Source organism: Sylvia atricapilla, chromosome 8, assembly GCF_009819655.1.
Source record: "Sylvia atricapilla isolate bSylAtr1 chromosome 8, bSylAtr1.pri, whole genome shotgun sequence".
In the NCBI taxonomy this organism is placed as follows: domain Eukaryota; kingdom Metazoa; phylum Chordata; class Aves; order Passeriformes; family Sylviidae; genus Sylvia; species Sylvia atricapilla.
This window is the reverse complement of record NC_089147.1, coordinates 8,544,819-8,571,052: the sequence shown is the minus strand read 5'-3', so window position 1 is coordinate 8,571,052 and position 26,234 is coordinate 8,544,819. Positions and strand designations below refer to the sequence as shown.

The 26,234-nt window shown below is 39.4% G+C and overlaps 2 protein-coding genes across 3 annotated transcripts in view; one reads left to right on the top strand and one right to left on the bottom strand.

Moving 5' to 3' along the window:
* Positions 1 to 3,347: 3,347 nt before the first annotated feature.
* DCLRE1A (DNA cross-link repair 1A) lies at positions 3,348 to 18,709 on the bottom strand. Of its 2 annotated transcripts, none has more exons than XM_066323561.1 (9): positions 17,618 to 18,709; positions 14,615 to 16,105; positions 13,148 to 13,281; positions 11,886 to 12,004; positions 10,212 to 10,355; positions 9,172 to 9,317; positions 8,279 to 8,433; positions 4,733 to 4,874; positions 3,348 to 4,097 (listed from the first exon to the last, which is right to left on the bottom strand). In XM_066323561.1, the coding sequence occupies exons 1-9, from the start codon at positions 18,027 to 18,029 to the stop codon at positions 3,931 to 3,933; spliced, it is 2,910 nt and encodes a 969-aa protein (XP_066179658.1). In that variant the 5' UTR covers positions 18,030 to 18,709; the 3' UTR covers positions 3,348 to 3,930. The 2 variants fall into 2 exon arrangements, with proteins under 2 accessions (XP_066179658.1, XP_066179659.1); XM_066323562.1 differs by lacking the exon at positions 17,618 to 18,709 and adding an exon at positions 16,583 to 16,619.
* A 182-nt stretch (positions 18,710 to 18,891) lies between these two features.
* The window catches only part of NHLRC2 (NHL repeat containing 2), a 32,090-nt gene continuing 24,747 nt past the window's right edge, over positions 18,892 to 26,234 (top strand). The window contains exons 1-3 of the mRNA XM_066323557.1: positions 18,892 to 19,335; positions 21,186 to 21,338; positions 24,610 to 25,065. Of these exons, the coding sequence (XP_066179654.1) occupies positions 19,173 to 19,335; positions 21,186 to 21,338; positions 24,610 to 25,065 (772 nt within the window). The 5' untranslated portion in view covers positions 18,892 to 19,172. The remainder of the gene's footprint in view (positions 19,336 to 21,185; positions 21,339 to 24,609; positions 25,066 to 26,234) is intronic.

The window sequence follows — 26,234 nt, the reverse complement described above, 5'->3', positions numbered from 1 at the left end:
GCCCTGAGATACCAGAGCAGATGTGACAGAGTGGAAAATCCTCTTCCTTGCCAAAGTATTTGCTGGAGATTTGATAACAAGGTGCCATTGTACAACAGTGGGTAAAGGTCCAGAGTAGAAAGGAGAAAAAGAGGCCTCCAGGAGGTGCAGAGCTCTGCCTTTGTGGGCTGCAGCTCCTCCACCAAAGCTCCTGCCTGCAGACAGCAGGTAGAGCTGGTTAGGTTCAGTGGGAAGGCAGCAGTCAGCTCTCCCATGCTGTTTTCCTTCCCTGCAAACAGTGACAGACTGTCTTATCCCTTCATTTCTGTTAAGAGGTTGAAATCTCCTTCTAGCTTTTCTCTGCACTGCTGGGGAGAACATTAAATTCAGCACTCCAAATGCACATTTATAATCTGTACCAAGATATGAAACCTAGGTACAAGATCTTCAATTTTTAAAATTGCTACTTACAAGCTTTCAGTATTTCCTGTGAATTTCATTCATCTCAGTCATAACTCCCATTACATACTAATACTGTGTGGTTTACAAACATTAACGCTGAATGTTTTGCAAACACACTTGGTTTGGAATGGTGGCTATTGAATAAAATTTCAAATCGCATCATTTCACTATAAATTATTAACACATAAAGCAGCCTGTGACACACCTTTAAAAGTAATGGTCTTATTTGTTTTGGTTCTGAAATGAGAAGCAACTGGTTTTCTGTAGCTAAGGGAGGATGGAAATGTTTGGGCTGCATTCTCTTGTTCTCAATACTTACCTGCTGCTTTTTTTTTCTCTACCAAAGAAAACTCAAAAAAATTATTCAGGCACAGAAAACACATCAAAGCAATAACTGCCTCTTCACCCTGACATGGAAATAAGTCTCCCACAATCCCCCCAAAGCAGTGTTCAAATTCAAAATTCATGTTCCGTCAAAATCAATCCCTAATTGCATGAAGGATGTATCTGAAATCAAACGTCCTAAAAAAACCCCAAACTTAAATGGCAATTTTTCCTAACAACCTTTACGAAGCAGACAAATTTGATCAAATAAGAGAAATCCTTTAACCATGCCAATGGCATCTCAGTTCCTTTCTCCACTCCGGGTTGCTATTGTTTCACATATTGCTATGTGAGCTGTTATTTCACGTCGAGCTTTAAAGAGATATTGACACTTTGAAGCTCCCTTTAGCTGCCCATATGCTTTTATTCTGCAGTGCTTCACACGTGCCTCCCCAGTGCTGGGGCCGTGGGTGCTTTCATTCATCACAGCCAGCCCGAAAGCCAGTGCCTGAGTCAGCACAGCCAGGAACTGCTCTCCTCATCTCCCCTCTCTCCTCCTGCCACCCTTTTCCAACAGAGCTGCTTTTAGCTCATTTATCTGCCTATTGGGGTGATATGTAATCAGAGCAGGAGTCCTGATGGGAAATACAAAGTGATCCTTTAGAGGGGTTGGCTTTGAAAGCCGCTCTGGGCGCCGATCAAGCGAGTGTTACAGCTGCCCCTTTCATTTGCTTTGCCTCCTGCCCTGAGCCTGTCAGCACCAGACAAACAGGAAAAGTCTCTGGGATGTTCACAGGCCCATCTTGCTTTAGCAAAATCTGGTAGTATTTGTGTCAGTACAGTCTGCCTCCTCCATCCCACCGTCCAGGGGACCCTGGTCTAGTGTTTTTGTAGCAGCACAGAGATCTAAGCCCCCATCCACTGACTGTGAAAAGGTGGCACCTTTGCTGTAGTCAGAACCCCCATTCTCAACCAAAATAATGAATGCTTTCATTCATCCATCTCTAATGCCAGCATTGCCCAAAGACTGAAAAAAAATTGAGTTCTTCATTAGGAAAAGTAGACATCTTAATGACATTTTTATAAAAACACTGAAATTCTGTTTATCCCAGGTCTGCACTCCCCAAAGGACTTAAACTGCTGAGATCAGAGATGCCCCTTGGAACCACCAAGACAAGGGAAAAAGTCTTGCCACACATCTTCCTGCAAAAATCGTGTTAGATTTAGTTATCCACATCTGCTTGTATGTCCTCCCACGCAATCTAATCCTGTTATTAATCCACTTTATAATAAAGAGAACAAAAATAATTTATTCCTGAGTTTGGATACTGAAAGTACTTTTTTTTTCCATAAAAAGGAAGCCAAGTAAGTGGGTAAGATGGAGATCTCCTACCATGAAGGTGGATTAAATGCTGCAGAATTCACCTACACACAAAAAACAGTTGGTGGAAGTGTAAATACAAACTAGAATACACTCGTTCTCTGTAGGAATAGTCATTCTTGAAAATGCAACTATGGAAGCAAGAAGATGTCTGAGCTGTGACTAAGATTTCACTCTGGATTGCTTATTCAAACCTCTCATACCCTGTGCAATTAGTCAGGAAAAAGACCCTGAGGGCCAAAAAACGCATGCATAATTCCTTAACGATTCAACTGGTAAAAACAATTGCCTGCCAGATAGAATCCCCAAATTTGCTCTGACTGTACATGGCATTAATTCAGGTTTGGTATTTGCAAAAGCCATAAAACATATTTCTTCATACACCTCCAAAAAGGAGTGGAATTCTACAAATGAGGACTCCAGTCCAAGACAGTTACCAGTTCTTGTGGTAGCTAGCACTATGCATGATGTAAAAGAAAAACTTTAGATTCCTTTAAGTGCTTAATTTAAACTGAAGCATTTCACAATGCCATATGTCAGTGAAATATTCATTCACAATTCTTTTAGTACAAAGATTCTTTTTGCCATCCGTTTCTCAGTTATTTCTCTCACGAGACAGAAATAAAACAAGTGACTTCACATTACAGAGATTGTCACTCAGACAAGGATGTGTTTATACTTAAATTGATCATTAAAATAATGTTTTTACAACATAAAATAGCATTGAAGATTCCAGACAAGCTACTCTGAGGGACTGGGAGTTGATTCTTTACATGTGTTTCCATCCTGGAAGTTTGGAACAGTTTTTAATTTTAGTGATTAAAATTTTACTAGTGTGCCTGCATCCACATTCTTCAGGCAGATACAGAAAAAGCAGCACTGGATAATCTGGTAGGAATCAGGGCAAAAAACGCAAAGGGAAATTTACCTTTCTGCTGCCTGTACTAACACCTGCCTTTCTTGTTTTTCCAGAATTCAGGTGACAAACCTGTATATAAACAACTCTGCAAACCCCAATGGAGATTACATGGTGAGAAACCAGCTCTGTGCTTTGAACACCTGACGAGAACTGGCACTACAGAGGACACGAGCAACCTCAGACAAGCAACACATACAGCACATTCACCAAAGATAGTGCAGACTCAGGTTAGCAACTCTGGCACTAAAGGGAAATGCATTTTGCAAGGAAAGAACACATAGGCATAATATATATTCTTTATTTTTTTAAAAGATCACAAAAAGAAAAGCAGAGCATCTTGAGCAGAATAAAAACGTCTTTTGTAAACAACTGTCTAAAAGTACATGTGCTGCAGGAGCCCAAGTCAATCCTCTCTCACAAGGTAAGCTTTTCTTAAGCAAGATTTAAACTCCAATACTCAGTTCTGCCTCATGAAATGAGCTTCTCTGAAGTTGAGAAGTTGACAGCATGTGACCTATGTTTAGCATTGTCTCATTTATTACAGTAATTTATTTTCAGAAAGTACCCTGGACTGTTTAATTCCCAGCATTACACATCTGAGCATCTCCACAACCTGAGGAAAATTAAGAACAGGAGTAAAGGAGTAAGATAAAAATAACCCAAAATATGAACTTACAAAAGTGGTAAGTTATGGGGGAAAAATTGTAGTAGATACACAGGAAAGCAAGGTGCCTTTTCTCCCCCCCTAAAAAATGGCAGTTTAGTCCTCCCTAAAGAAAGCTTTGAGGAAAAGGGAAATAAAACTCACAGGAATTCAATTCCCATTCCAGCCTACTTCCTTTGAAATGCACATTTTTCCTTATATTTATTTATGCCTATTGCCCTCAGTCATCCAGTCTCTAAAATGCATTTCCATCAAGCTTCTCTCTCTCCAGTCACCAACATTTACAGTGGGGATGATTTTCCGTGGCTTCAACCACTGAACAAAATGCTTCATTTCCAGGTAACTGCTGTGTTCACTGTAAGGAATCCCTGAAATGAAAACAAATCACAGCCATCTGTCAGTCTACTTAGCTTTCTCCAAGCCTCCCAGCTGAGAAACACTTTAGATAAAAGGATTTTCACAATTCCTGTTTGGGATCTAAAGTTTATAGCTAAGGTAAAAAAACCTCCCCTCCTCTAATTTTCCATTCTAGGAAAATTACCTTGCATTAAGTCACCAAATTATTCATCAGCACAAGCTAAGCAACATCAATGATGTGGTTAAAGGAAGGGTAAGGGGTTTAGCTCCACCCACCAATAAGAACTAAGAGGAAGACACTCTCTTTCAGAAACAAGTAAGACACAGAATGATATCTTGGCTCTGGAACTACACTGCCAGCAGCATCAGTCAGGCCAAGACTCCTTCCCTCAAGTCTCTACCTGTATCAGATGAAAATCTTTATTTGCATGACAAGGACAGGGGAAAATTTTATGTAAAAAAAAAAATCTGCATTTATGGTGTTCTTGATTACTCACTTCACAGATCTCTCCTGAAGAGATCTGTGCACTTTCTCAATGAGAAAAATTACCACAGCAGTTACAAAAATCAGTAGGCGTTTCCAGAACAAAAATAGGAAAAGCATCCACACAAAGCTAAATGCACTGAATCTTTGCCACTCTTATACCATATATAGTGATTTTTCCTCTTGTCTGAGGCTTGATATCCTCCAGAGAATGGCATGAATCAGAGTAGGTCCACCCCGTCGGTTTGAAAGCCAGAATTTGATCAAAATTCTCAGAAAACTTATTCAAGTGATCTTGCAAGCCCTGTGGGAAAAAAATAGCATTATTTTAAAAATCCCATTGAATAGCTAATTAGACTAAAGGTTGGCTATTTCACGATAGAGAGGCTTCAGACTACATTTCAGTTTCATGTCCTGGTATTTTTTTAATTTTAATGATTATCTACCTTGAAATTATTAATTATAAATATTGATATTTGCAAAACAACAGGTCCCTTAGGACCTCAATTTCTTTATCTGAATTAGGCACATATGACCAGCTGGGCATTACAGATTAGAACACATAAGGAATAATCCCACCTTCTTACAAATCTTGCTCCACAAATCAATAATTTCCTCCTCTAAACTAGAGGTCAGCAGCTGAGTGGACATAGAGGATGATGAAATGGTGCTTCAGTGCAAAATCATCTGGTTAATTTCCAGTGCCACAGAGGTCCTGACACCTGCTTATGCCCTGAAGTAACTTGAGTTAATTAACCTACCCCAAAAACCTTACAGCAAGTCAGTGCATGAGTTGAGTATTGCTCTGAGCACTAAACATGTGTTAGCACCTCTCCAAGACAGGAAGGAAACCACCTCTCATCTTCTCACTCTAAAACGAAAATTACCTTGAAAAATTTCCAAGTATGCACAATCCTATTTCTGGATAAAGCAAAGTCAGTATTGCTTCAGGTTAAAAATAGAAAATCAATTTCATGTGTCCTGTATAAAATCTTACAGGCAAATTCCTAAATTGAAAGTCCTAAAAGGTTACAGAACTCAAAGTCAAACTTTATATTAGCAGGAGGGAGAGGAATATAAAATAAAGACTGATTAAAAAGGAGGGTAGAGGGAGATAGATTGGCTGTGATAGAACATTACCCAACCTGTCAGACACTTGACAACTATAAAACAGGGCAGCAGAAAGCTGCCACGTATAACACCACCTTCAGCACAATGCCCAGTAGCAACATACAGGATCCATCAAACAAGGTACACAAAAGAATTTTTAAAAACCCTACCACAGCAGACATTTCATTCAGCAAAAGGAATTATGGCTCACTCTTGTGACTTCGAATACACTGAGTGTTCAGTCCTCAATTGATTAAAGGTATAACTGTAGCAGTCTAATTCTCCCTCATACTTCATTTTGGGGGGATTAACATAGATTAAGGTAATTATTCACATATTTCCTCCCCATGCTCTAATGAAATCTAAATATAGTACTTCAAATGCAATGTTTATTATATTAACAATGCTAATCTGCTTTTGAATTTTGTTATAAATCAAGTGTGCAACATTCACATTAAGGATGCAATTTCAATTTTGTTAAATATTTATTTGTGCATTTCAATCCCAAGCACTTTTGAAACTCTCACCTCAGTGCCAGTACAAAACCTTACTGAGTTAAACAACATGAAATAGATTCATAGACCCACAGAACTCAGTTCCCTGGAAATTTTCCACTGCATAGTCAAGTCAGGCAAAAGCCTCAGTTTTTGAGTCACAAAAAATTGTTTGTTGCAAAAGAACCATGCATGCATTTTGGAAAAGACAGCCTCTTTCCCCAAAACAAATGACTACAGTGTTTGTTCATCACAAGTACATTTTAAATACACATTCCAATTTCTTCGTTTATTGCTTTAGCCAACACTGTTCTAAACCTCCATCCTTTTGAATGGAAAATATTTTTCACTGCTACACCAACCTCCTTCAATCACCATGACAGCCTGATATTCAGAATGTCACTAAAGTCAGCAGTGTGCGCAAACAGATTCCATAAGGTAGGAAAAGACTCAAACATGATTAAATATTTAATTTACCACCAGCCCTAACACCACTTAAACTCATCTGGCTTATTCAAGAACAGTCATTTGTCAGTACATACAGCAATCCCTGCATTTTACTGGGGGAAAACCAAATACTGCAGTGAAATACCACTTCTCTGGGTTTTTTTTAAAATATTTTCTTAATATATATCAAATCCAAAAGTGAGATAAATGATCATATGAACTCATCTTTAAGCGTTTAAAATTCTCCACATTTTACCGACAGTCCATTCCACCCAGGCACTCCTCTAGCTGCAGCCTCACTGGCAGCTTGGCACTCTGGAAGTGTCCCCAGCTTACATGGACACAGCATCACTAATGATGGCATGAGACCACACAACTCCACAGCTGAGGGCACAGCCCCAGCACAGGGGGTCCTGCTGTCAGAGCAGGACTCTGACCCACTAGATCATTGTGCCTTTCACCTTTCCTGGCCCTTTTCAGGGTCCAGGCACAGCTTTTGTCACACTGCAGATTTGTCTAGAGCCTTCTGACCCCAGAGGTGAGACCCTACATGACACAACTGCCTCCCTCTGGGAAGCAAAGCTGCCCTTGAGGGTTCAATCCCCCCCTGAAAATCCAGCTGTGTGAGTATCCATGCATGCTGGGACAGGTGACTGAGCAACCCAGAAATTGCAGAAGAAACTAAAATAAATTACTGCTTAAGACAACACAACACACTAAAAATAAATCCATACATATTTCCATTACTCATCTTCTGCCCCACCATGGAAAACATCATGGAACAAAGTTAAAGCATTAAGATACTAAGTTCCATCTCCTGCAGCTCCATCCAAACCATATAGCTTTTTTTACTCCTTTTTAGGTCAACTGTGACCTTGACTAGTCCTGCAGCTAAATACCATCTTGCTCTGAAGGATTTGCTTGAGATGGCACAGCAGGCCTGAAGCAAAACTGGAAAATTAATCCAAGCCTGTAAGGCATAAACAACCACTGTTTTTTTCTTTCTTCCAGGTTACCTTTAATCTAGAGCCTGCTGCTTTACCTTACTGCCCTTCAGTATTTTGTAGTCTATTTAGAATAACCTAGGGATTAGTCATCTTTCCAAACTAAGACATTGCCAGAAAAAACATTCAACAACAAAAACTCAGTGTCTCAAATCTCAACCATATGTGCATTTGAAATCAACTTAGATGAAATAATGTTTTGAAGTTAACTGGCTTACTTGTTTTGTGACAAATATTAGAGAAGTGGTAGCTGGCCATGTTCATAGGCTGCCTCAAAACAGAGACTCACAGGCAGAAAATCCCTTCACTTTTCCTACACTGGACCAGGTAAAAGGCTGAAAACAGGAAATCCACGTCACAACATATTAATTGCTAAGAGGATGGATCAGGTAGTCATTACATAAATCTACTTCAAAAAGGCCTCCAAAGAGCAGGTCTTTGAACAAGCCTCACCTTATCTTGTACAAGCCCCACATCATGTTTGGAGAAGTCATTAATGTTTAATTGAATTTCATTTTCAATGTATTGCTACATGTCAAAGCTCCACTAAATAAATACGATCTGACAAGAGGTTAAAAAGCACCAAACACAGCACTGGAGGAGCCAAGAGAATTTTACTAACAGGTTCATCAGAGTCCGTTTTCTGAACTTACCTTAAAATTAATTTGCATCATGGGAAGAACATGAAGCAAAGTATCCTTCCAGTCCACACTGATGAGGGAATTAACAACTGCTGACTCCAAGCACTGCAGGGTTTTGTACTTGTCACGGGACATACTTGCTTTTGAGCCCAGAACTTCAGCAATTGCTTTAGGATTCATCAGGAAGAAATCAGATAAAGAAAATCGTAAGAGGTTTTTTTTTTTTGCTTTTTTTGGAGATATTCCTGATTACTGTATAAGATAATTTTTATTATTAGAAAAGAAACCCATATTCAACAGGATATAGTGTTTTGTATTCTAACATTAAGAAGAGAATCCTATAATGGGTGTTAAAAACCTTTGTCCCCTACACTTTAGCAGCAGACCTTTGTATGACAATTGGAAAAAGAAGGAAAAGTACCTTGAAAAATTTTAAGTAATTTTTCTTTGGTAGAATGCTACTGAGGTGAACTGGTATTTACTTCACAAATGCCAGAAATGTGCAGTTTTTGGAATATGTGACAAACAGCCCACATTGAAGACAGACTGACTATAACAGATGTCATAAAGACCTCATTTACTTATTTCTTTAGCCGCCTTTAGCAATTTTCTCACCACAATCAATTAAAAAGGATCATACAGTGAGTATATAAACTGGCCACATGTATATTCAGTGTGGAGGGAAGGTTGCAAACATGGTAGAACACCATTTCTTTCAGAAAGTCAAAATTTATTGATTAGAAAATTTAAAAAATAGCAAGAGGATTATTAAATGCATTTAATTTCTTTACACAATATCTAAACATTCAGACTAAACAACCTTTTATATCTTCAAGAAAGCCATCTTTTAACACTACATTAGCTATTACGTTAGTTATTTGATGCAGTACACTTCTTTTACATACCTAAGAAAACCTTTTCTTTTCCAACGGAGTAAGTGCCACAGACAACTAGAGTTCTTGGGTTTAAAGTCACTGTCTCAAAGGCAATGTTGACAGCAAACTGGATAACCTCTTGTTGTGAGGGAAATGTGTACTCAGGGCTACAGTACCTGCAGCATGGAAACAAAATATATCACTTTGTTACAAAAAAATAAAAGACATCTGAAATTACCATGAGGGCCCTCAAAACGCTATGTACACAGTAAGTGAAAAAGACATTACTCTTCTATATAAATGCAGTCTATTAGAAACCTTGAGGTGCCCAAATGAAATTGTTGCAACAAAAATTACACTGAACATATCAGTGTTTTCTCTATAACTATTCACTCTGACACTGAATTCTACATTTTCTTCATAAATACCAAATGCTCTTGCAAGCTAGATATTTGTATCATGTCCTGATTATATCCGTATGTCTATTTTTTGTCATACACACAAACCAGAATATAAGTCATTACACATTCACAGAAACATATGGAGCAGAAATAAAAGTCTGCAGCTGGGCATTAGTCACCATTCACACAAAAACAATTTTATACCCATGAATCAGAGAAAGGTCTAATGAAAATCCCCAAAATTGATTCAGCCTTTTGGCATTCTTTCACCTTTGAATTCCTTCACACCTCTTTTTGTAATAGAGTTGAATCCACTGAAAATCAGTGTTCCATAAACCTCTTCTTTTAGAGTGGAACACTTAATGTATGAGTTTTGACACCCAGAATTTAATACCACTTTTAAATAATATGGTGATCTGAGCAAATACTTCAGCATCTTTTCCACAACCCACTTCCATTCTCTAATGTAACAGCATAACCAATGAACAAGTTACACATACATGGACTCCTAATAAATATCTGCTTTTACTCAACACTAAATAGAGCTAACAAGTGTTGTCACAGCAGCGTCATGTACACTTACATTTATTTGGTTCACATAAAGCCTTATTAAAATGTAAAGACTAAGAATAAGCAACAAAAAAAAAGATCCACTTCCAGACAACTTACGTGGTATCAAGGTAAAGAGTGTGGATTTGCTGGTCCATCAGAGCAGGATAACGTTTCATGGAAGGATCTGCTCTGAAATCCCCTGTGTGCAGAATAACAGCCCCACTTGGCAGGTAGAAAAGGATCATTGCTGCACCTGGACAACTGAAACAAAAAAAAAAAACAAATCAAAAAGTCACCAAAAACGCCCACAGAAATTATGTCAACTCTCTATATTGATAAAATAAGAGATAGACTACCCTTCAGTAGTAGAAATGTGTAGAATAGCATTTTAAATCATAGCTACTATGCAGACTAATCTAGCTAGAAATTCCTGATTTTTAAAGGAATTCTGCAGATAATCCTATGGCCACACACAAACTTGACTTAAGTTCTCACCTGAGATGGAAAGAAGAAACAAAAACCCCACATCAACAGTAAAGCAACCAAATATTAACTGCTTTTTTGGGATGTCCCACTTTCCAGGCATGACAAAGATCCTGCCTCAGTTGCAATCATTTTATTATTTGATTCAAAGGGGAAACAGCACACCAAAGAGAAGCAGCATTCTTGTTCAAGAGAAACGGAACAGTATTGCTGCAGATTCATCTTCCTTCCTGCAGGACTTACTGGAACATTTTCTTTTAAATTCTACTTGCAGAATTTAAATGTTGCCCTAGATCCAGAACTCCGTGGTTATAAATACAACTTCCTTACTGGTGACAGTGAATCCATCGTGCCTTCTGCAGCTGCTTGCCAAAGGGCAAGAGTTCAGACTGGAAAACCTGAGTGGAACTATTTTAGATATATCATCTGCAAAGATGATATATCATCTCAAAAAAAGAAAAACTGGCATGAAACAAGGTTAAAATGACAGAATTGGTGAACTCTTAAAGAAGCTGAACTCTGTAGCTAAGGTATGTATGGCTTTTAAATGGGAGCAGAGAATCAGAGGGACCAACAGGAAAGATGAGAAGCATACAAATTACAAAAGCAACGTGGCTTCCTTCATTCCTAGACAAGGTTCTCAGAGGACTTCATGGGGTCTTAACTCTCCAAGTATAAACAAATCCTACACCAAGCAATAGTCAAACCAGCTGTGACACAGTCCTGTGTTTCAATATATGTACTGTAGAGAAGGGAGTCTTCTTCTAGGCCATGGCCAAAAACAGTACCAAGAGGCAGAACAAAAAGAGCACAGGACTGGAAGTCAGGTGCTACTGAACTTTAAATCCAGCATTATCACATAGTGCCAGTCTAACAGACAAAATCTCACCCTTTATCACCAAATTCAGTAGAAATCTTATATAGATTTCAACAGCCTTTTCTTCGAAGCTCAATTTTCAAAATGTTAGCTAGGTTATGTCTCTCACAGGATCCAAAGATCCATTTTCTTTAGCTCAGGATTTCCCTATCATCAGTTCAAGCTACAGAAACCTAATGTATCTGATAATCAAATCTACTAGGTTCCCCAAGCAGACACCAAAAACCAGGAAGTGCCCAGACCACCAGAAAACCATTCAACTTCTCAATAAACATTAAAAAATTATGGAACTACACATGCTTAACACAACGTGCTTAAAAAGAGGTTTAACTAAATTCAAAAGAGCGTGTTTCATTTTTGAAGATAACTCACCTGTTTCAAAAGCTAACTACCTGTAAGAAATTTCCCACAAGAAATGCAGTGATACCTACTGGTTGGCATCAAGCAACAGCACTTTGATCCCATTGACCACACACTGAGTGTCCATGGGCAGCACGTGGACATACTGCTCCTGGACTCGGAGCTTGCTCTTCACCAGATTGCCAGTTACCTGGAACACAGAAAGGATTTAAAACAGGAACAAAAGCTAAAAGAAGCAGTGTTCGTTTTAGAAACAAGAGCTCTCAAAGCCAGTCTAGCTTAGAGAGAAACTATAAGGCCCTGGGCAAAATGGAGTCTTTCAGCAGCACTTCACTTCTCAAAAAGAAAAATGAGAAATGCAGTCCTTAGATAGCAAGGACAGCAGGCTTTAAAAAGCCTGTCAGCAGGCTACAGATTGGAATCAGAGAGGAGGCAAGTAAGGGAGAAGAAGATCTGTTGCAGACTATGAAGTCAAGACTAAGAGGTGGGTGAAACCTTCTTTAAAGAAGTGAAGAAGTTTCCAGGTAACAGGCTGCTGGATCTTACCATGGAGGACTGCAGTCACTCCAACTGCAAGGACAACAGGACAAGCACTTCAGGAAACTTCCAGAATGAATCATAAATAGTTTTTTTGATGCAAGCTCTGGATGTGTTAATTAGGCAAGGTGCCCTATCATGTTACAAGTAAAGAAGAGCTGGTTGGACATACAACAGCTAATGGCAGTCATGGCCATTCAGCAGCCTGAAGTAGAGGACACAAAGCATCAGTCTAAAATAATTCCACTTGCTTAACGTGGAAAACAGATGGTTGATGCAGAATCCATTTCAGACTTCCATCACCAGGATAGATACACAGAAAATGAAGCCAGATTCTTCATGATGCACACACAAAAAAAAAAAATACCCAAGCTACAATGTCAACTTGCAAAACCAGAAATTCCAAATGTATTATTGGGGGGAAAAAAGCAGAAAAGGTAAGCATTGCAACAAGCTGCAAGCAGACGTAGTAAAATCTGGCTTATGTTCAAAAATTGACTGACCATAGACTCCCTGCTGTCTGATCTAACTTTGAAGGTAGACTCACATTGTGTAGGAGATTGGTCTATGTGACCTCTAGAGATCCTTTCAAAACCTCTTTTTTTTCATGGTATCTAGCCAGGGAAGTTTCACTAATCCTCTTGATCAGTCAGATCAGGGTAAGGATTTCTCACAAAGAAAATACATTTTCCTCTGTACATATCTACTGACCCAATAAAGGAACTACAGATGTTTCATTTACTTCCATCAGTACAAAAGCAATTACAACTGCATTAGCAATTTTGAAAAACCTTACCTTATTACAGTAGATTGGAAACCTGAAGTTTTTTGTTAGTCCACTGTAGTGGTCAGAGTGAAAATGTGTAAGGAAATAAGCTGTGCAGCCTTCAATTTCTCCATACCGGAAGGCATCAACTGTAAAACCAGTTCCTACAACAAAGAGGGAAGAGAATCCAGTCAGTAAACATGCATAGTTCAGAATCAATTTCTAATCAGATGTTGCTTTTGTTTTCTTTCTTTCTTCCCAGCTAAAAGGTAATAGTTATTCCGCATACACTTGAGGGAGCCATTTAAAGATCAATGTTTTGTGTATCAGTCAACAGTTGCAAAAAGATTTTCACTCACTAAAATAAAAATTTCACAAAGTGTTTACAAACAAATACATTCAAAGGCCTCCCAAATATGTTGTTCAGCTGTCCTCTTATACAGATGGCAACTGGTTTGGCAAATGAGACACTTTTCTGCATTCGACTGGTATTTTTGAAAGTTCAAATAGATTGAAATCTAATACTAATGTCTTAACACAAAACAGGTAACTGCAGCTTAACAGAACTGCATTTTGCAATCAAACTGCAATTCTTCAATTATTCTAAATTCAATATTTCTCTTAAAGCATGCAATAACATAATTATTAAGCAAGCAACCTGGGGTATTCAAATCTATCTGCTGAAATGAAATGTGCATGACTTGCTATCATATGCTTTCAGTGTTTGTATAAAGATGTTGCATAAAGACAGATGTATAGAAGACAACCCTTCTCTCTGCAAATACTTCTTTTAAATGCAAGCATAGTGATCAACAGTCCTTTTCCATTGGATTATACTTTCTTAAAACCACCAAACACTGCACGGAACTAATCCAGCTGCTGGCACTCAAATATTTTTCATTTTATGTTACACAAATTTCCCAGATCTTCTAGGAGAACTAGAAACAGTTTCACTTAATTGAGGCCAGAACTTCAAGTCTGATCTAAGCATAAGCAGTCTGATCTAAGGAACTAAAAATCCCTCAAGTATTTGGGAGGTACCAGACTCAAAACTAACTTTAGCGGTGTAAGCATCTGAAGCTTTTCAAGATGCTGAACCATCATCCTTTAATTTACCTAATTGCTTCAGGAGACCCTGAGAAATTCTTGGCTGTTTTCTTAACTAAACTCTTCTGCTTGGTTTTCTTTCTTTGTTTTCATAGTTGAAATAAATCTTATTTCTAACGTTACTGAATTTCAAATACAAAACTAAACTCAATTCTTTAACCTTAGTGTTAAGGAAATGATTGCTATCGACAGCTCTATTTTCAGGCACAACTGAAGCAATGCAGAAGATTAATTTCAAGAATTAGGAGCATGTATTAACCAGATATATTTTAAAAGAATTTAAGAAAGCAGTTATCAAGAGTAAACATACTGAAGTGCAAAATTAAGACAAAAAGACAACACTCCAGCCAAAATAAACTAACCTCTGCAAAAATCCAAGTTACCTCTCACCTGGTATTTTCTTGTAGAAGGGACAGTGTTTTTTACTTGGTTCTTCACCTGCAGTAGGTAATTCTTTAAATTTTTTTCTCCACCTTCGTTGACGACCAGAAGGTACATCTGCAATGGCTTCAGTATTACTTGAACTTTCTGTAACTGCTTCCACATTTTCCACAGACCCCTCAGCCTTCCTTTTTTGCTGTCTGGGCCTCTTTCCATTAGGAGATACTGAACCTGGTGTCTGCTTTTTCTCATTCAAACATGCCTTTCCTTTGTGTTCCTCCTTTGCTTTGGGTTTTAACCCAAAGAAAACACCAATGTCCATTTGTTTAAGTTCTTTGGCAGGACTTGATTTAGTGTCCATAGTTGCTAGTGAAAGAGATGGCATTGATTTAGAAGAGATGGGGCTGGGAAAGCTCACAGCAGGTGTATTAAGATTTCCTTTTTTCTCCACTGATGTCTGCAAACTCTCCTGGTGAGCTGTTTTTTCAGTTGCACTGGCAGTCATTTTATCTGTATGAGTTAAAATGTTATGTGGTTCCCTCAAAACATTACTCTTTTGTATCAGAAGAGAGCCAGCACCTTCTCTGTCCAGCAGTGATGATGTCTCAGTAAAACTCACATATGTAGAATCCAGAGCACAAGCACCAGCATCCTCTGACTCTGTGGCTCCTGCTTTGGCAGCAGAGGAAATCAATTCTGGCTCTTCAGCCTCCTTGTGACTAGAAGCAAAAGAGGATCCACTGGCTACCACTCTTTGCTGAGGATCTACATGGTTCAATGTATTTTCTTCCTCACAGAGGCTTTTTTTAGTTGCGAAATTTCCCATTTTTGTATGCTCATACTGAGGCTTCCTCTGTAAGAGAAGTTCATCAAATGTTTCAAACACCACAGAGTTAGAGTCTTCATGTGAGCTCTGCACTTCAAATAATTTATTCTGTGATAGTTTTACTTTCTCCTCCTCTTCCTCTTCACTTTCTTCACATGTACTTAGTGGAGAGTAAGAAATTTCACAGTCATTGAAGTCCACTCCTGACTGTAGCAGACTTGGCTGACTTGTACCTTTCTCAATACACAGATCTTTTCCTGTTTCACTTTCTTGAGAGGATGCAAAATCAAAAAATTCAAATTTACAGTGATTATCTGCCGTTTGAGGAAGCTGGAGTGTCTGTTGAGGTTTTTCAACACCTGCAAAAAAGGAAGTACTCCCACTAATTATATTTAGAGACTTCATTTGTGGTGAACTCCGTACCATTGATGCACAGTCATCATTTGGGACATGCTTTATCTCAGTAGAGGGTTTCTCATCCCGTGAGGTTTCCTCTGCATAACTTGAGGAACAGCTGGGCTTTGCAGCAGTAGAACCTGTCATCTTCGTCTCCACAGTGGCTTCCAAAGGGTTTACAAGATACTCCCCTGCCCTGTTTGCTGCCAGTAGGAAATGGCTGTAACGCTTGTAGTGAGATGGAATGGTGGAGGTGCACAGTAAACCATCAGGACACTCTATGGAAAGAGTTAAGCACACATGTAATGTTAATACCTTTGGAAGTACATTTGGCATCGTTAAATTAAAAATCACACATGAAACAACATGTAGGAGTTTTTCTCCTACAGTTGCTGTAGGACAGAATGTGCAAGTAAAAAGTAGTTTCCAAGCTACCAAGGCCTCTTGCTCTGAGCTGAGAAATGAGAATGGTTCCAGCCTAAAACCAAAGAGCTGCTGCTCATACAGCACTATGTCTGAGCTATACAGCCCATTAACCACAAGAATGCTTGACCCTGTTTCAATGCTGTCCCCCTGTAACCACACAGCTTCAGGTTTAGAAATGCCTCACATTCAAGCAACAAGCTCAGAGAAGCAGAACCAGAAAGTACGTTCAAATAGAATTAACAAAGAAACCAAATCTCAACTCTGAAATAACCTGAAATTTCAAAGTGTCTGATATCACACAGTAAGAAAAGAAAAAGTTGCCAACTTACATATATGAAGAAAACATTCAGCACAGAGATGCTAAGGAAAAAACACAGCCCTTTCCTAGGCCTTTCTCACTGACAGTTTGCCAGCCTAACTTTTCAGGCTTTTAAAGTGAATACACAGAAGGATTTTTCACCTGTTAATTATGCAAGTAAGATGTGAGGTGTTAAAACACCTGCCTTAAATTAAAAGCACTGCCAAAATCAGCATGATAGTACTTACATTTCACTGTTCTGAAGAATAAACTCTAGGAAAGTTATCAAAATATAAAAAGGAGAATGGTTGCATTACCTAAAACAGCTGTTATTCGTGTTTCCTGTCTGTATGCTTTCTGTTTTACAAAAGTTATGGGGTGTATCAAGGACATAAACTGGATACCTGAATCTGTTCAGATATGGTATTTCCCCATGAAACCAGAATTTGGAATGCGTCAGTTTTATTCCTTTTGTACAGAGCTCAAAAGAAAATGGTTGTCTTATGATACAGGAATGTTAATCTCTATTTCTACATATAATTTCTAAACCATACTGGCACACAAGCCAACACTTCAAGTAAATTGGCATATTTCAGCTTCCAGATGTCCATAGACAACTGAACAGATCACATATCAACACGGATACATGATAATAAAATCTGTATCTACAGAGAATCTATATCTTGATATCAAAAGTAGCACCCTTGTGCCTGAAGGTTCTTTTCTGCCACTAACTTAGTAATTGTAACAGGTTTCATTATTTTAAACATGCATCTTCAGTTTGTTCAATGAAATACTAAAACTTGATAAACAGTCATGAAACTTTCTCAGAATTCGGAGATTAGATTCTGAAATGAGATTTTCACGTCAGACTTCCATGTTCTTCACAAAGAAACAAAAATTTCATACAAAAATAGGACTGATCAGTAACAACAAAGCATGATAGAAGTCATACCAACTACCATTTCAGATTTTGAGATGAATTAAAAAAAGCCAGGTTTGCAGCAACATTTTGTGAGAAGTCTGTAACTTGTCTCTGACAGCTTTTTTCTACCTCTATTCATACCTTTCTCAACGGGTCCTGGAGTTTCCAAACATTCGTAGACGTGCCACTGAGGTGTCTGGACCAACAGCAGAGAGAAAGGCATCTGGCAGCTGGGACAGAATCCATCGTGAACGGGCTTTGCATTTTGTGAGCTCTGCTCTGCCAGGCTACCCACGCTTTCCTGGGAGTGCACACTACTGTCTTCTTTACATTGATCCACATCCTGACCTGGCCGTGAGCTCTGCTTGGTTTTCTGAGGTGTATTAGTTTTCTCTGTGGATTTCTTTTTCCTATCTCTCTTTCTTTTCGGCCTGCCCTTGCCATCACTTACTTCCTGCACAGTAGAGATGCCCTGTGAATTACTCTGATGCTTTTGCTTCCTAATGGATTTGTATTCCCAAATGTCCTGCTCCAATAAAGCATCTTCAGACATGGCAACACATGAAATATTCCCCTGTCTTTTAAGCAACAGTTCACAAATGTGCCTTTCCTCCCGCTAATATATTTTCTCTTCCCTCCACTCTTCACTATCTGAGGAAAAGCTCCAGAAGGCCATGTTAAAAAAGCAAGACTGGGCCACAAACCAAGCAGCAGTCCCTGATGGGACAGGAGCATGGTGGATCCTATCCCAAAAATAATTTAATGAGCGTCTCCTTGCACATTTGCCATGTCTCCAGTGACACAGGGCCCGAGTGTGCAAAACCTTCCAGGGCGAGCCACTGCCTTCAGCTTCCCCTCCCCGTGGTCAGCTCCACCCGGCCTCGGCGGGGGCAGGAAGATTTTAAAGATTTGAAAACAAAACGACGAAGAATTCAGCTACGGGATCGTTGTCGAGGTGTCCCCGGATGCTCCTCCGGAGGGTCCCGGTGCTGCTCCACGGTGTGTCCCAGTACCTCTGAAAGTCGAGGATGCTCCCTGCGATGCCCCCGGGTCCCACAGCGTCCGGAAGGCTCTCTGAGATGTCCCCAGGTGCCTCAGTGTCCGGAAGGCTCTCTGAGATGTCCCCAGGTGCCCCAGTGTCCGGGGCGCTCCGTGGGATGTCCCGGTGTTCCCGAATGTCCCGGGACACTCCCTGGGATGTCCCGGGTCCCGCCGGTTCCGCGGGCGGCGCCTCCGCCGTTTCCCGCCGCGGCCGCTCATTCGCTTCCGCAGGTTCGTCACCGCGGCTGTGGCTGAGCTTCTCCGCTTCTCACACGGTATGCCCGCCAAAAAAAGCTCCCAGTCCCACCGTTTAAATTACCGGAGCTTGGTTTCGACTTTTTTTCCGGTGCTGGTTAATTTTTACATGTTTAAAAACGCTGAAGCAGCCGGGCGGGAAACACGGGTTGTGTTGAATGTGCTGCGCGGGAATCTCCACCGTTGGCTCCCACTGGGAATGTGCTGCTGTGGATACCAAGGATACGTAAAAACAGGGAATGAGGGTGGAGGTGCAGCTTTGAGACAGACGAGTGATTGCCTGTCCGTACTTTGCGCTTGATTTTCTTTTCCAGTGGCAGTTTTCCGCCCTGGCGGCGCGGGCGGTGCCGAATGTGCGGCGGTGAAGCGCCAGGCCGGTAAACAGCGCCCGGGTGAGGCGATGGCGGCGGGCGGGCTGGCGGGGCTGCTGCCCGCCCAGACACAGCTCGAGTACGCGCTGCTCGACGCTGACACTGCCCAGGAGAAGGAGAACCTGGTCTACCAGTACCTGAAGAAAATGGACAGCCGCGAGCGGGACCTGACGGTGCCCGAGCTCGGCGGAGGTGGGTGGCGCGGCCCGGGCGGGGCCGGGGGTCTCCCCGTGTGGGCTTTGCCTGGAGGTGCCGCTGCTGCCAGCACCGGGCACGGCCGGCTCCGGGAGCCGCCGTGTAAATGGCACTTGTGGCTACAGGAAATGTCACTCCTGGAGCGAAGGGCAAGGCGAAAGAACCTCCTTAAACATTCTCTGGTACTAGCTGCAAAAACACGTTCTGTAAAGTCTGTCTTCTAAATCTCTTCCCATCTGTACTGTGTATTTATATCTGTCGCCGCTGGTCATAGTGAGAACTTTACTGGCTCTCCCTGTGTTCTCCTGAGCTCTCTCGGTTTCCCGGAGCATCCCTCAGGATGTTCCCAGCTCTCTGTCCCAGGACTTCAGCCGCCCTTGTCAGCTTCCTTGCCCCTGGTAATACAAACTGTGCTGCAGATGTCATTCATCCCCCTGCGGTGGTCTGCCCCTTCCACACCTTTCTGTATCTCTCCTTGTGCCGGGGGGGAAGTCAAAGGTTAAGTCTTGTAAGACATTGCCAGTCCAGCTCAGGGTCTATTTAACCTTTGAGAGGCTCCCTGCAGCTATGGGAGCTCACATCATACTGCAAGACGGAGAGCTCAGGGGGTGAGCTTCAGGCTTAAAATCACACGTATCATGGGAATGAATTACAGCTTTTAACCAGTGGAGCAAAAGGAATGCTCTCTCTGTATAGATTTAGGACCCCGAATTGAATTCTAGCTTTTGCCATTAGTATTGTTTCAGTGTTCTGTCAAGGCTTATTTTCTCCTCTAAAAAGAGCTCAAATAAATAGCCAATCTCTATGAAAGGTATTTTAATTCTAGTGAAAAGGGGAGAAATGCTGTAAAATATATAAACTACCGTTTGCTTTTGAAAAGTGAACAACCAAGCTCCTACACTGTGGGAATAATGCATATACTTGAACTGCTATTCTCGCCAAAGCTGAATGTGTATGCATCCATGTATAAGTATGTGGGGATAGAGAACAGTCCTCCTCTTAGTGAAACACAAAACAAGCCTCCTGCTGACTTGAGTAGGAATAACTTCTGGGGCAGTAAGAACTTACTTTCTGAAACTGTCAAAGTGGAAGTTCAAAAACTAGTTAGCTTTGCATTGTACCATAAGTATCTTCTCCCTCTGTAATTTTCAGAAACGTTAAGAGATAGTGCTGGCAGACCACATATTTATTCCTTATCTTGATACCTCTAATGGGATCAGAAGAGGAAAAACTGTTTTCATGTCTCAAGTCAAGTGGTTAAAATAAATGACCCAGAGTACTTTTGTACTGAAAAAGTTGTACTTCCTCCCATGTCATAGAATTAATTGATACCTGTCATTTCAAACTTTGAAAATCAAGATCAAATCTATAAGCACAAGAATATTCCAATGATCTCTGAAATCAGTTCTTTGCAAAACTGTGGGAAAAAATCATTAAGACTTTAATACTTAAACTTTTAGTAGCCTTTATGTGAGTCTTAAATAATTGATTGTTACCCAAATGGCATTGGCGGGGGTTAAATAATGTAAATCGTGTTTTAAAATGTATGAAATTTGTTTTGAGGTTTACATGTTCTTTTAACTAAAAAGTGCCTATATAAAGATATAAACTACACTTTCATATTACAGTGAATTTTAATAATTGTATTTTCGTTTACTAATTATGAAGAATTGCAGAACATAAGGATGAGTTGGATAAATAAAAGACTTTTTGTTTACTTTTCTATCTGCATAAAAAAGGGATCTCAAAACCTTTTTTTTTAACTTAAAAGTAGTAGGAGCACTGTGTGCTGTTGGTGCCTTTCCCTACCCTTCCCTAACTGCCCATCACTGATCTCTGAATTCCAGATCTGCAATGGTTAAACACTGAAGGTCCGATTTCTCTTCACAAAGACCTTTGTGGAAAAGTTGTGGTGTTGGATTTCTTCACTTACTGCTGCATCAATTGCCTGCACCTGCTGCCTGACCTCCACGCCTTAGAGCACCAGTACTCTGATAAAGGTAAAAGTGCTTTGCCTGGCTCCCAACACAATTTCCTGGCACTGTTGCAGGCTGAGGAGCTGAGTCACTTTGTTGCTGGTTATTAAACTGCTGGCAGTATTTCAGGGGTGTCTAAAAATGTCTTCTAATCTTTTAAGTAGCCTAAAAAAGGCAACTGTGTGTACTTCCATCACATTTTTAAATGGGGTTAAATAAAGTATCTGTTATGTCTGTGTAATTAGACAAACAGGATGTGTGCTTAAAGCCCAAATCTGATACCTCCATAAATAAGGTGACTTTCAAAAAGCCACTTAAAAATGTGAGATAAAGGCTCAAAATTAATATAAGTAGATGACTTTCTACCTTTAACTGAGGAACCAGCTTTGAGAAGAATATAGTAAAGGTGGTAGAATGGATATAGACAGATGGTAGAATAGGATATAAGTTACTTTTTTTCTGTTGGAACTGAAATAACAAAATCTGTAAACCTAATGTAGAATTTTTTTGGTATTGGCATCATGTTGTACAGCATTAATAGCCTTGTATTCTAGAGAGGGAATTAATGATCTTTAAAGTCACATTTGAAATGAGATCTGTCTCTCACTCTGAACAAAAACGCAAGGTAATTTCTGTTTAGAATGCAGTGTCTTGTCATGATGGCTTGTCAGAGATAAGCTGAAGTCTTACACAGTGTCAGCTACTCGCTTATCTGAGATATTTTAATAGAGTGAACAGGGAGATGAAGAACAGTGTTACTTTCAGTTCTAAAATATTGTAATAAAAACAATATATATGTAGTAAATAACATTATAATGTTTGATTCTCCATTGCTTTTTCTGACTGGTTTTATTTTCATGTGTTACCTTTTCACTAGAGAAAGAAATTGCAATATCTTTGAAAGTTACCTAGTGCTTTAGATAGGTTACTTAGCACTTCACAGAAGATTCAAACTAATTTTTCTGCCTTGGAAAGCTTAGATGTTTCCTTTGGAGAAATTTGAGATGCAGTGTAATGTTTCAAATATTAGGAACGTCATCTTAAAAGGAAAAACCTTCATGGCATTTTTTTGAGAGGGAGCCAGTTTTAAGTGGAAGGTAAATGGCAAACAATAAGCTGACTTGTGGATCAGGCATCTTGGGTAGAAGGTCTAGATAGAAATTCTGGAAGATTATATTGGCATAAAATGAATAATACTTTTAAATGATAACTACTTTATAGTATACTGCTAGTGTAATAATACTGCTGTCATACCCTTAATCTGTTTTTAACCATTAAGGTGTTGAATAAGCTGATAACAAAATACTCATTTTAACAATCTGCCCCCCACAAGTTTTCACTAAAAGTGCTTGAATATCTCTATACTGGTGTAGAAGAGGCTGCAGCACTCTCAGCTAAAGGTCCACTTGGAGACATACTTTTTCCTTTGACTTGTATTAAACTTCTGTCACAGGACTTACTACTTTTCTGATGGGTGTATGGAACATGAATCTTAAATATAAACCATTAGGAAGCAGAGGATAGAAGTTGGATTCAGGAAGAGAGAGACATCAGGTGCTTGACAGTTCAAACAAAAAGAAAAATATGTTGGGGTTTTTTTTCACTGTAGATCTCCCTTTTGGTTCGTTTCTGCGGTTTTAATGTCTTGATTGTCAGCCCTTTTGGGATTTACTAATTACTAGGAGAAAGGGGAGGGAAGAGTTGTTGGCTTGAGCGTGTTGAGAAAGACAAAAGTTGGAAGAACAAAACATCTTGCTTTGGAAAAGCATCTGTCTCACAATGCATTTGGATCTTCAGTCTCTTGTTTGAGTACTTGAAGGTATATTGCCTATTTTTTCTTAGTTACAAGAACAAACCTTGATCTAGTTGACTGTACATTGTGTACGGACATACTCTGGTGACTTTGTTTTAATGTGGTTCAAATGCCCTTACATGGACCATGTTGAAAGTTCAGCTGTGTGATCACCAGATAATAGAAATTTAAACACAGGAGGCTGTAATGTTAGAGTGATCCTAAATCATTATAAACATTTCAGTACATGTGCCAGAGTTCTATTGTCTGGAACTTCAGGAGATCTGTTTCAAAATGAAGACTGCTTTCCATAGGATTGAATGTCACCCAGCATCTTTATCTGATATGCTCTCACTGCTATCTCCAGTGGTGCTATTTCTGTATTTCAAGTGGCATTCTCAAAGTTATTTTAAACCCCAGTGCATATTCAGTTCATGTTATCAGCAGTCCAGAAATTACTTCTATAAGAGGAAGTGCTTTTTAATATTCAGAAATAGCTTGGCATAAATCCAGTGTTGTGCTCTGCTGTAATCCTTCAAGGTGTTTTAAATGGAGTCCATATTGTTATTTCTGAGCAGAGCATCCATCATTTCCACAGGAGTTTTCCTCATGAGGGGATGTTGTACCTTACTTGTGCCATTCAAGTGTTCACTGTGGAATTGTCCTTCTAGCTTTAATGATGTTTTTGAAGGACAGGTACAGGCACTGGTGCTGATCCCTTTACAGTTAAAATATTTGACCTGCTCTTTGGATTTCAGCAGTTAGTGATTGTACAGCTTCAGGTGTCTCATACTGCAACATTCTGCTCCAATAGAGTTGATAACACTGTAGCCATGAGGTCTAAATGTTTTAACCGTGAAATTGTTATATTCCAGCCTGCCTTGTTTGTAGTGAGTGTTGTCACAGTTGTCAGTGCTGCCTTTTTTTATTTGAAATACAGAATACTGTATTGATTCCAGAGGCCTATTGTATCTTCTGCTGTTTATCTAGAGGTAGATATGTCCAGGTATTTCTGTAGTTCCACAATTTGCTGTTATTTTTGTGGCTTCTACTAACTGTGATAAAGGATTTTCTAAAACACAATAATTTGGTATAGGAATTATACCAACAATATACCCCTTCTGTTTGCCAGAAGGCAAACAGGTGTCCTAAATATCTTTAAAAAACCCCAAGTATCAGTTGAACAGCTACAACTTACCCACAAGTATTTTGAAAGTATTTTCTGGCTTAGTATGTAGAGGTTCAGGAACTCAGAACAATTGATGTCAACCAGCTGGGGAAGTAATTTGGTAATTTTCCTGAAGTGCTATTTCTGAGTTTCAGTATTTTCTATACATAGCTACCTAATATTCCTACTGAGATGTATTTGCTTTCAGTTTGTTCAAATCCTCTCTCATTCTGGGAAGCAGTCAGTCACATTAGAACTGTGGTTCATTTCCCAATTATTTTTTTATTATTATTATTCAAATTCATTTCAGTGCACTACTTCATTTTTCTTTGCAGATGGTCTGGTTATTGTTGGTGTCCATTCAGCGAAATTCCCAAATGAGAAAGTTCTGGATAACATTAAAAGTGCTGTTCTGAGATACAATATTGTCCACCCTGTAGTAAATGATGCAGATGCAACACTGTGGCATGAACTAGAAGTGTCCTGCTGGCCAACTCTGGTCATTCTTGGGCCTCGTGGAAATATGCTGTTTTCTCTTGTTGGAGAGGGACACAGAGAGAAATTGTTTTTATTTACTTCTATAACACTGAAATTCTACAAGGAAAGAGGACAAATCAAAGATAACAACATTGGAATAAAGCTGTACAGAGACTCCCTTCCTCCTTCTCCTCTGCTGTTTCCTGGCAAAGTGACTGTAGATGATTCAGGGGAAAGGCTGGTCATAGCAGACACTGGACATCACAGGATTTTGGTTACTCGTAAAAATGGACAAATTCTACACACTATTGGAGGTAAGGATCTATATGTGTAAGTTTATTATAGCAATTTCAGTTTAGGAGTAGAGTGTTTTTGCTGTTCCTCCTGGGCTGAGTCTGTTTCTACGGGACCTGGCAGCTTTTAAGCACTGCCAGAATTTTGTTTTGGGGTAAAATCACTTTTACTAGATTTGGGGGATATGGTGTAACACCATCCATGGGAGATTGTTAATGCAGTTGTTGGAGATCCCTAATTGTTTTTCCTTGCTTCATTGACTAAAGTTCATATTTTCATGTGATGCCCAATACCAATTACAAAAATGCTTTTTGTATTCCTCTGAAGGAGTTTCAAATGGGTTTAGGTGTAAAGGATGTACATCTACATCAAGCAGCAAGGTAGGGAAAAGACAAGAGACTCTTCTCTTGTCTTGTAATGCCTCTCTTCCCAATAGAAGTGAATGTTGAATTGTGGTGGTGTTGTTAGGAGAGGGTTTTTTATGTGTGTTTTTGTTTGGTTATTGAGTTTTTTCAATGGAAGAGCATTCCTGTTTAGGATCTCCTCTGGTTTCTAAAGCAGAGGAGAATTACTAAGAACAGTGGCATTCCAGCAAGTACACAGGCACCTGAAAATGCAGTTGCCATACTACATATAAAAAGACCTGTGTTCTCATCAAAATTAAGATTATAACATATAAACAAGTTATGAAAATATTTTAAATTTAGTTACATTTATTACAAAGTTTATATAAGTAACATTTCAGCTTTAGAAAACTAACATCCATAGTTGCTTTTGTGAAATAACAATGTGCTTTACAATGCAAATGAAGACAGTTTCCACAATCTTTGTATGCTCTTCTGCTTCACAAGTGAAATTGTTCTTTTTTTAAACCTATTAAATGATCAGTTACATCTTAGTGCATCAAGAATGTAACTTAGGACAACCATAATAGATTTAGGAAGCAGTCAAATCCTCAAATTATTGAAAACAATGGTTTGTTTATGTCTCAGAATCAGGAGCTGTGTGCTGATGTGTCCTATATTACTTAGTCTGGAATTGACTAATGCCTGCCGCAGGCCAGGATCCTACAAATCTCACCAAAATACTCTTCTGTTTAAAGAAAGGAGGAAAAATTCTCTTGCTATTTGAAGTAACACTACATTGGCTAGACAGCCTATTTATTCAAGTTAATCTGATTTATCATTAA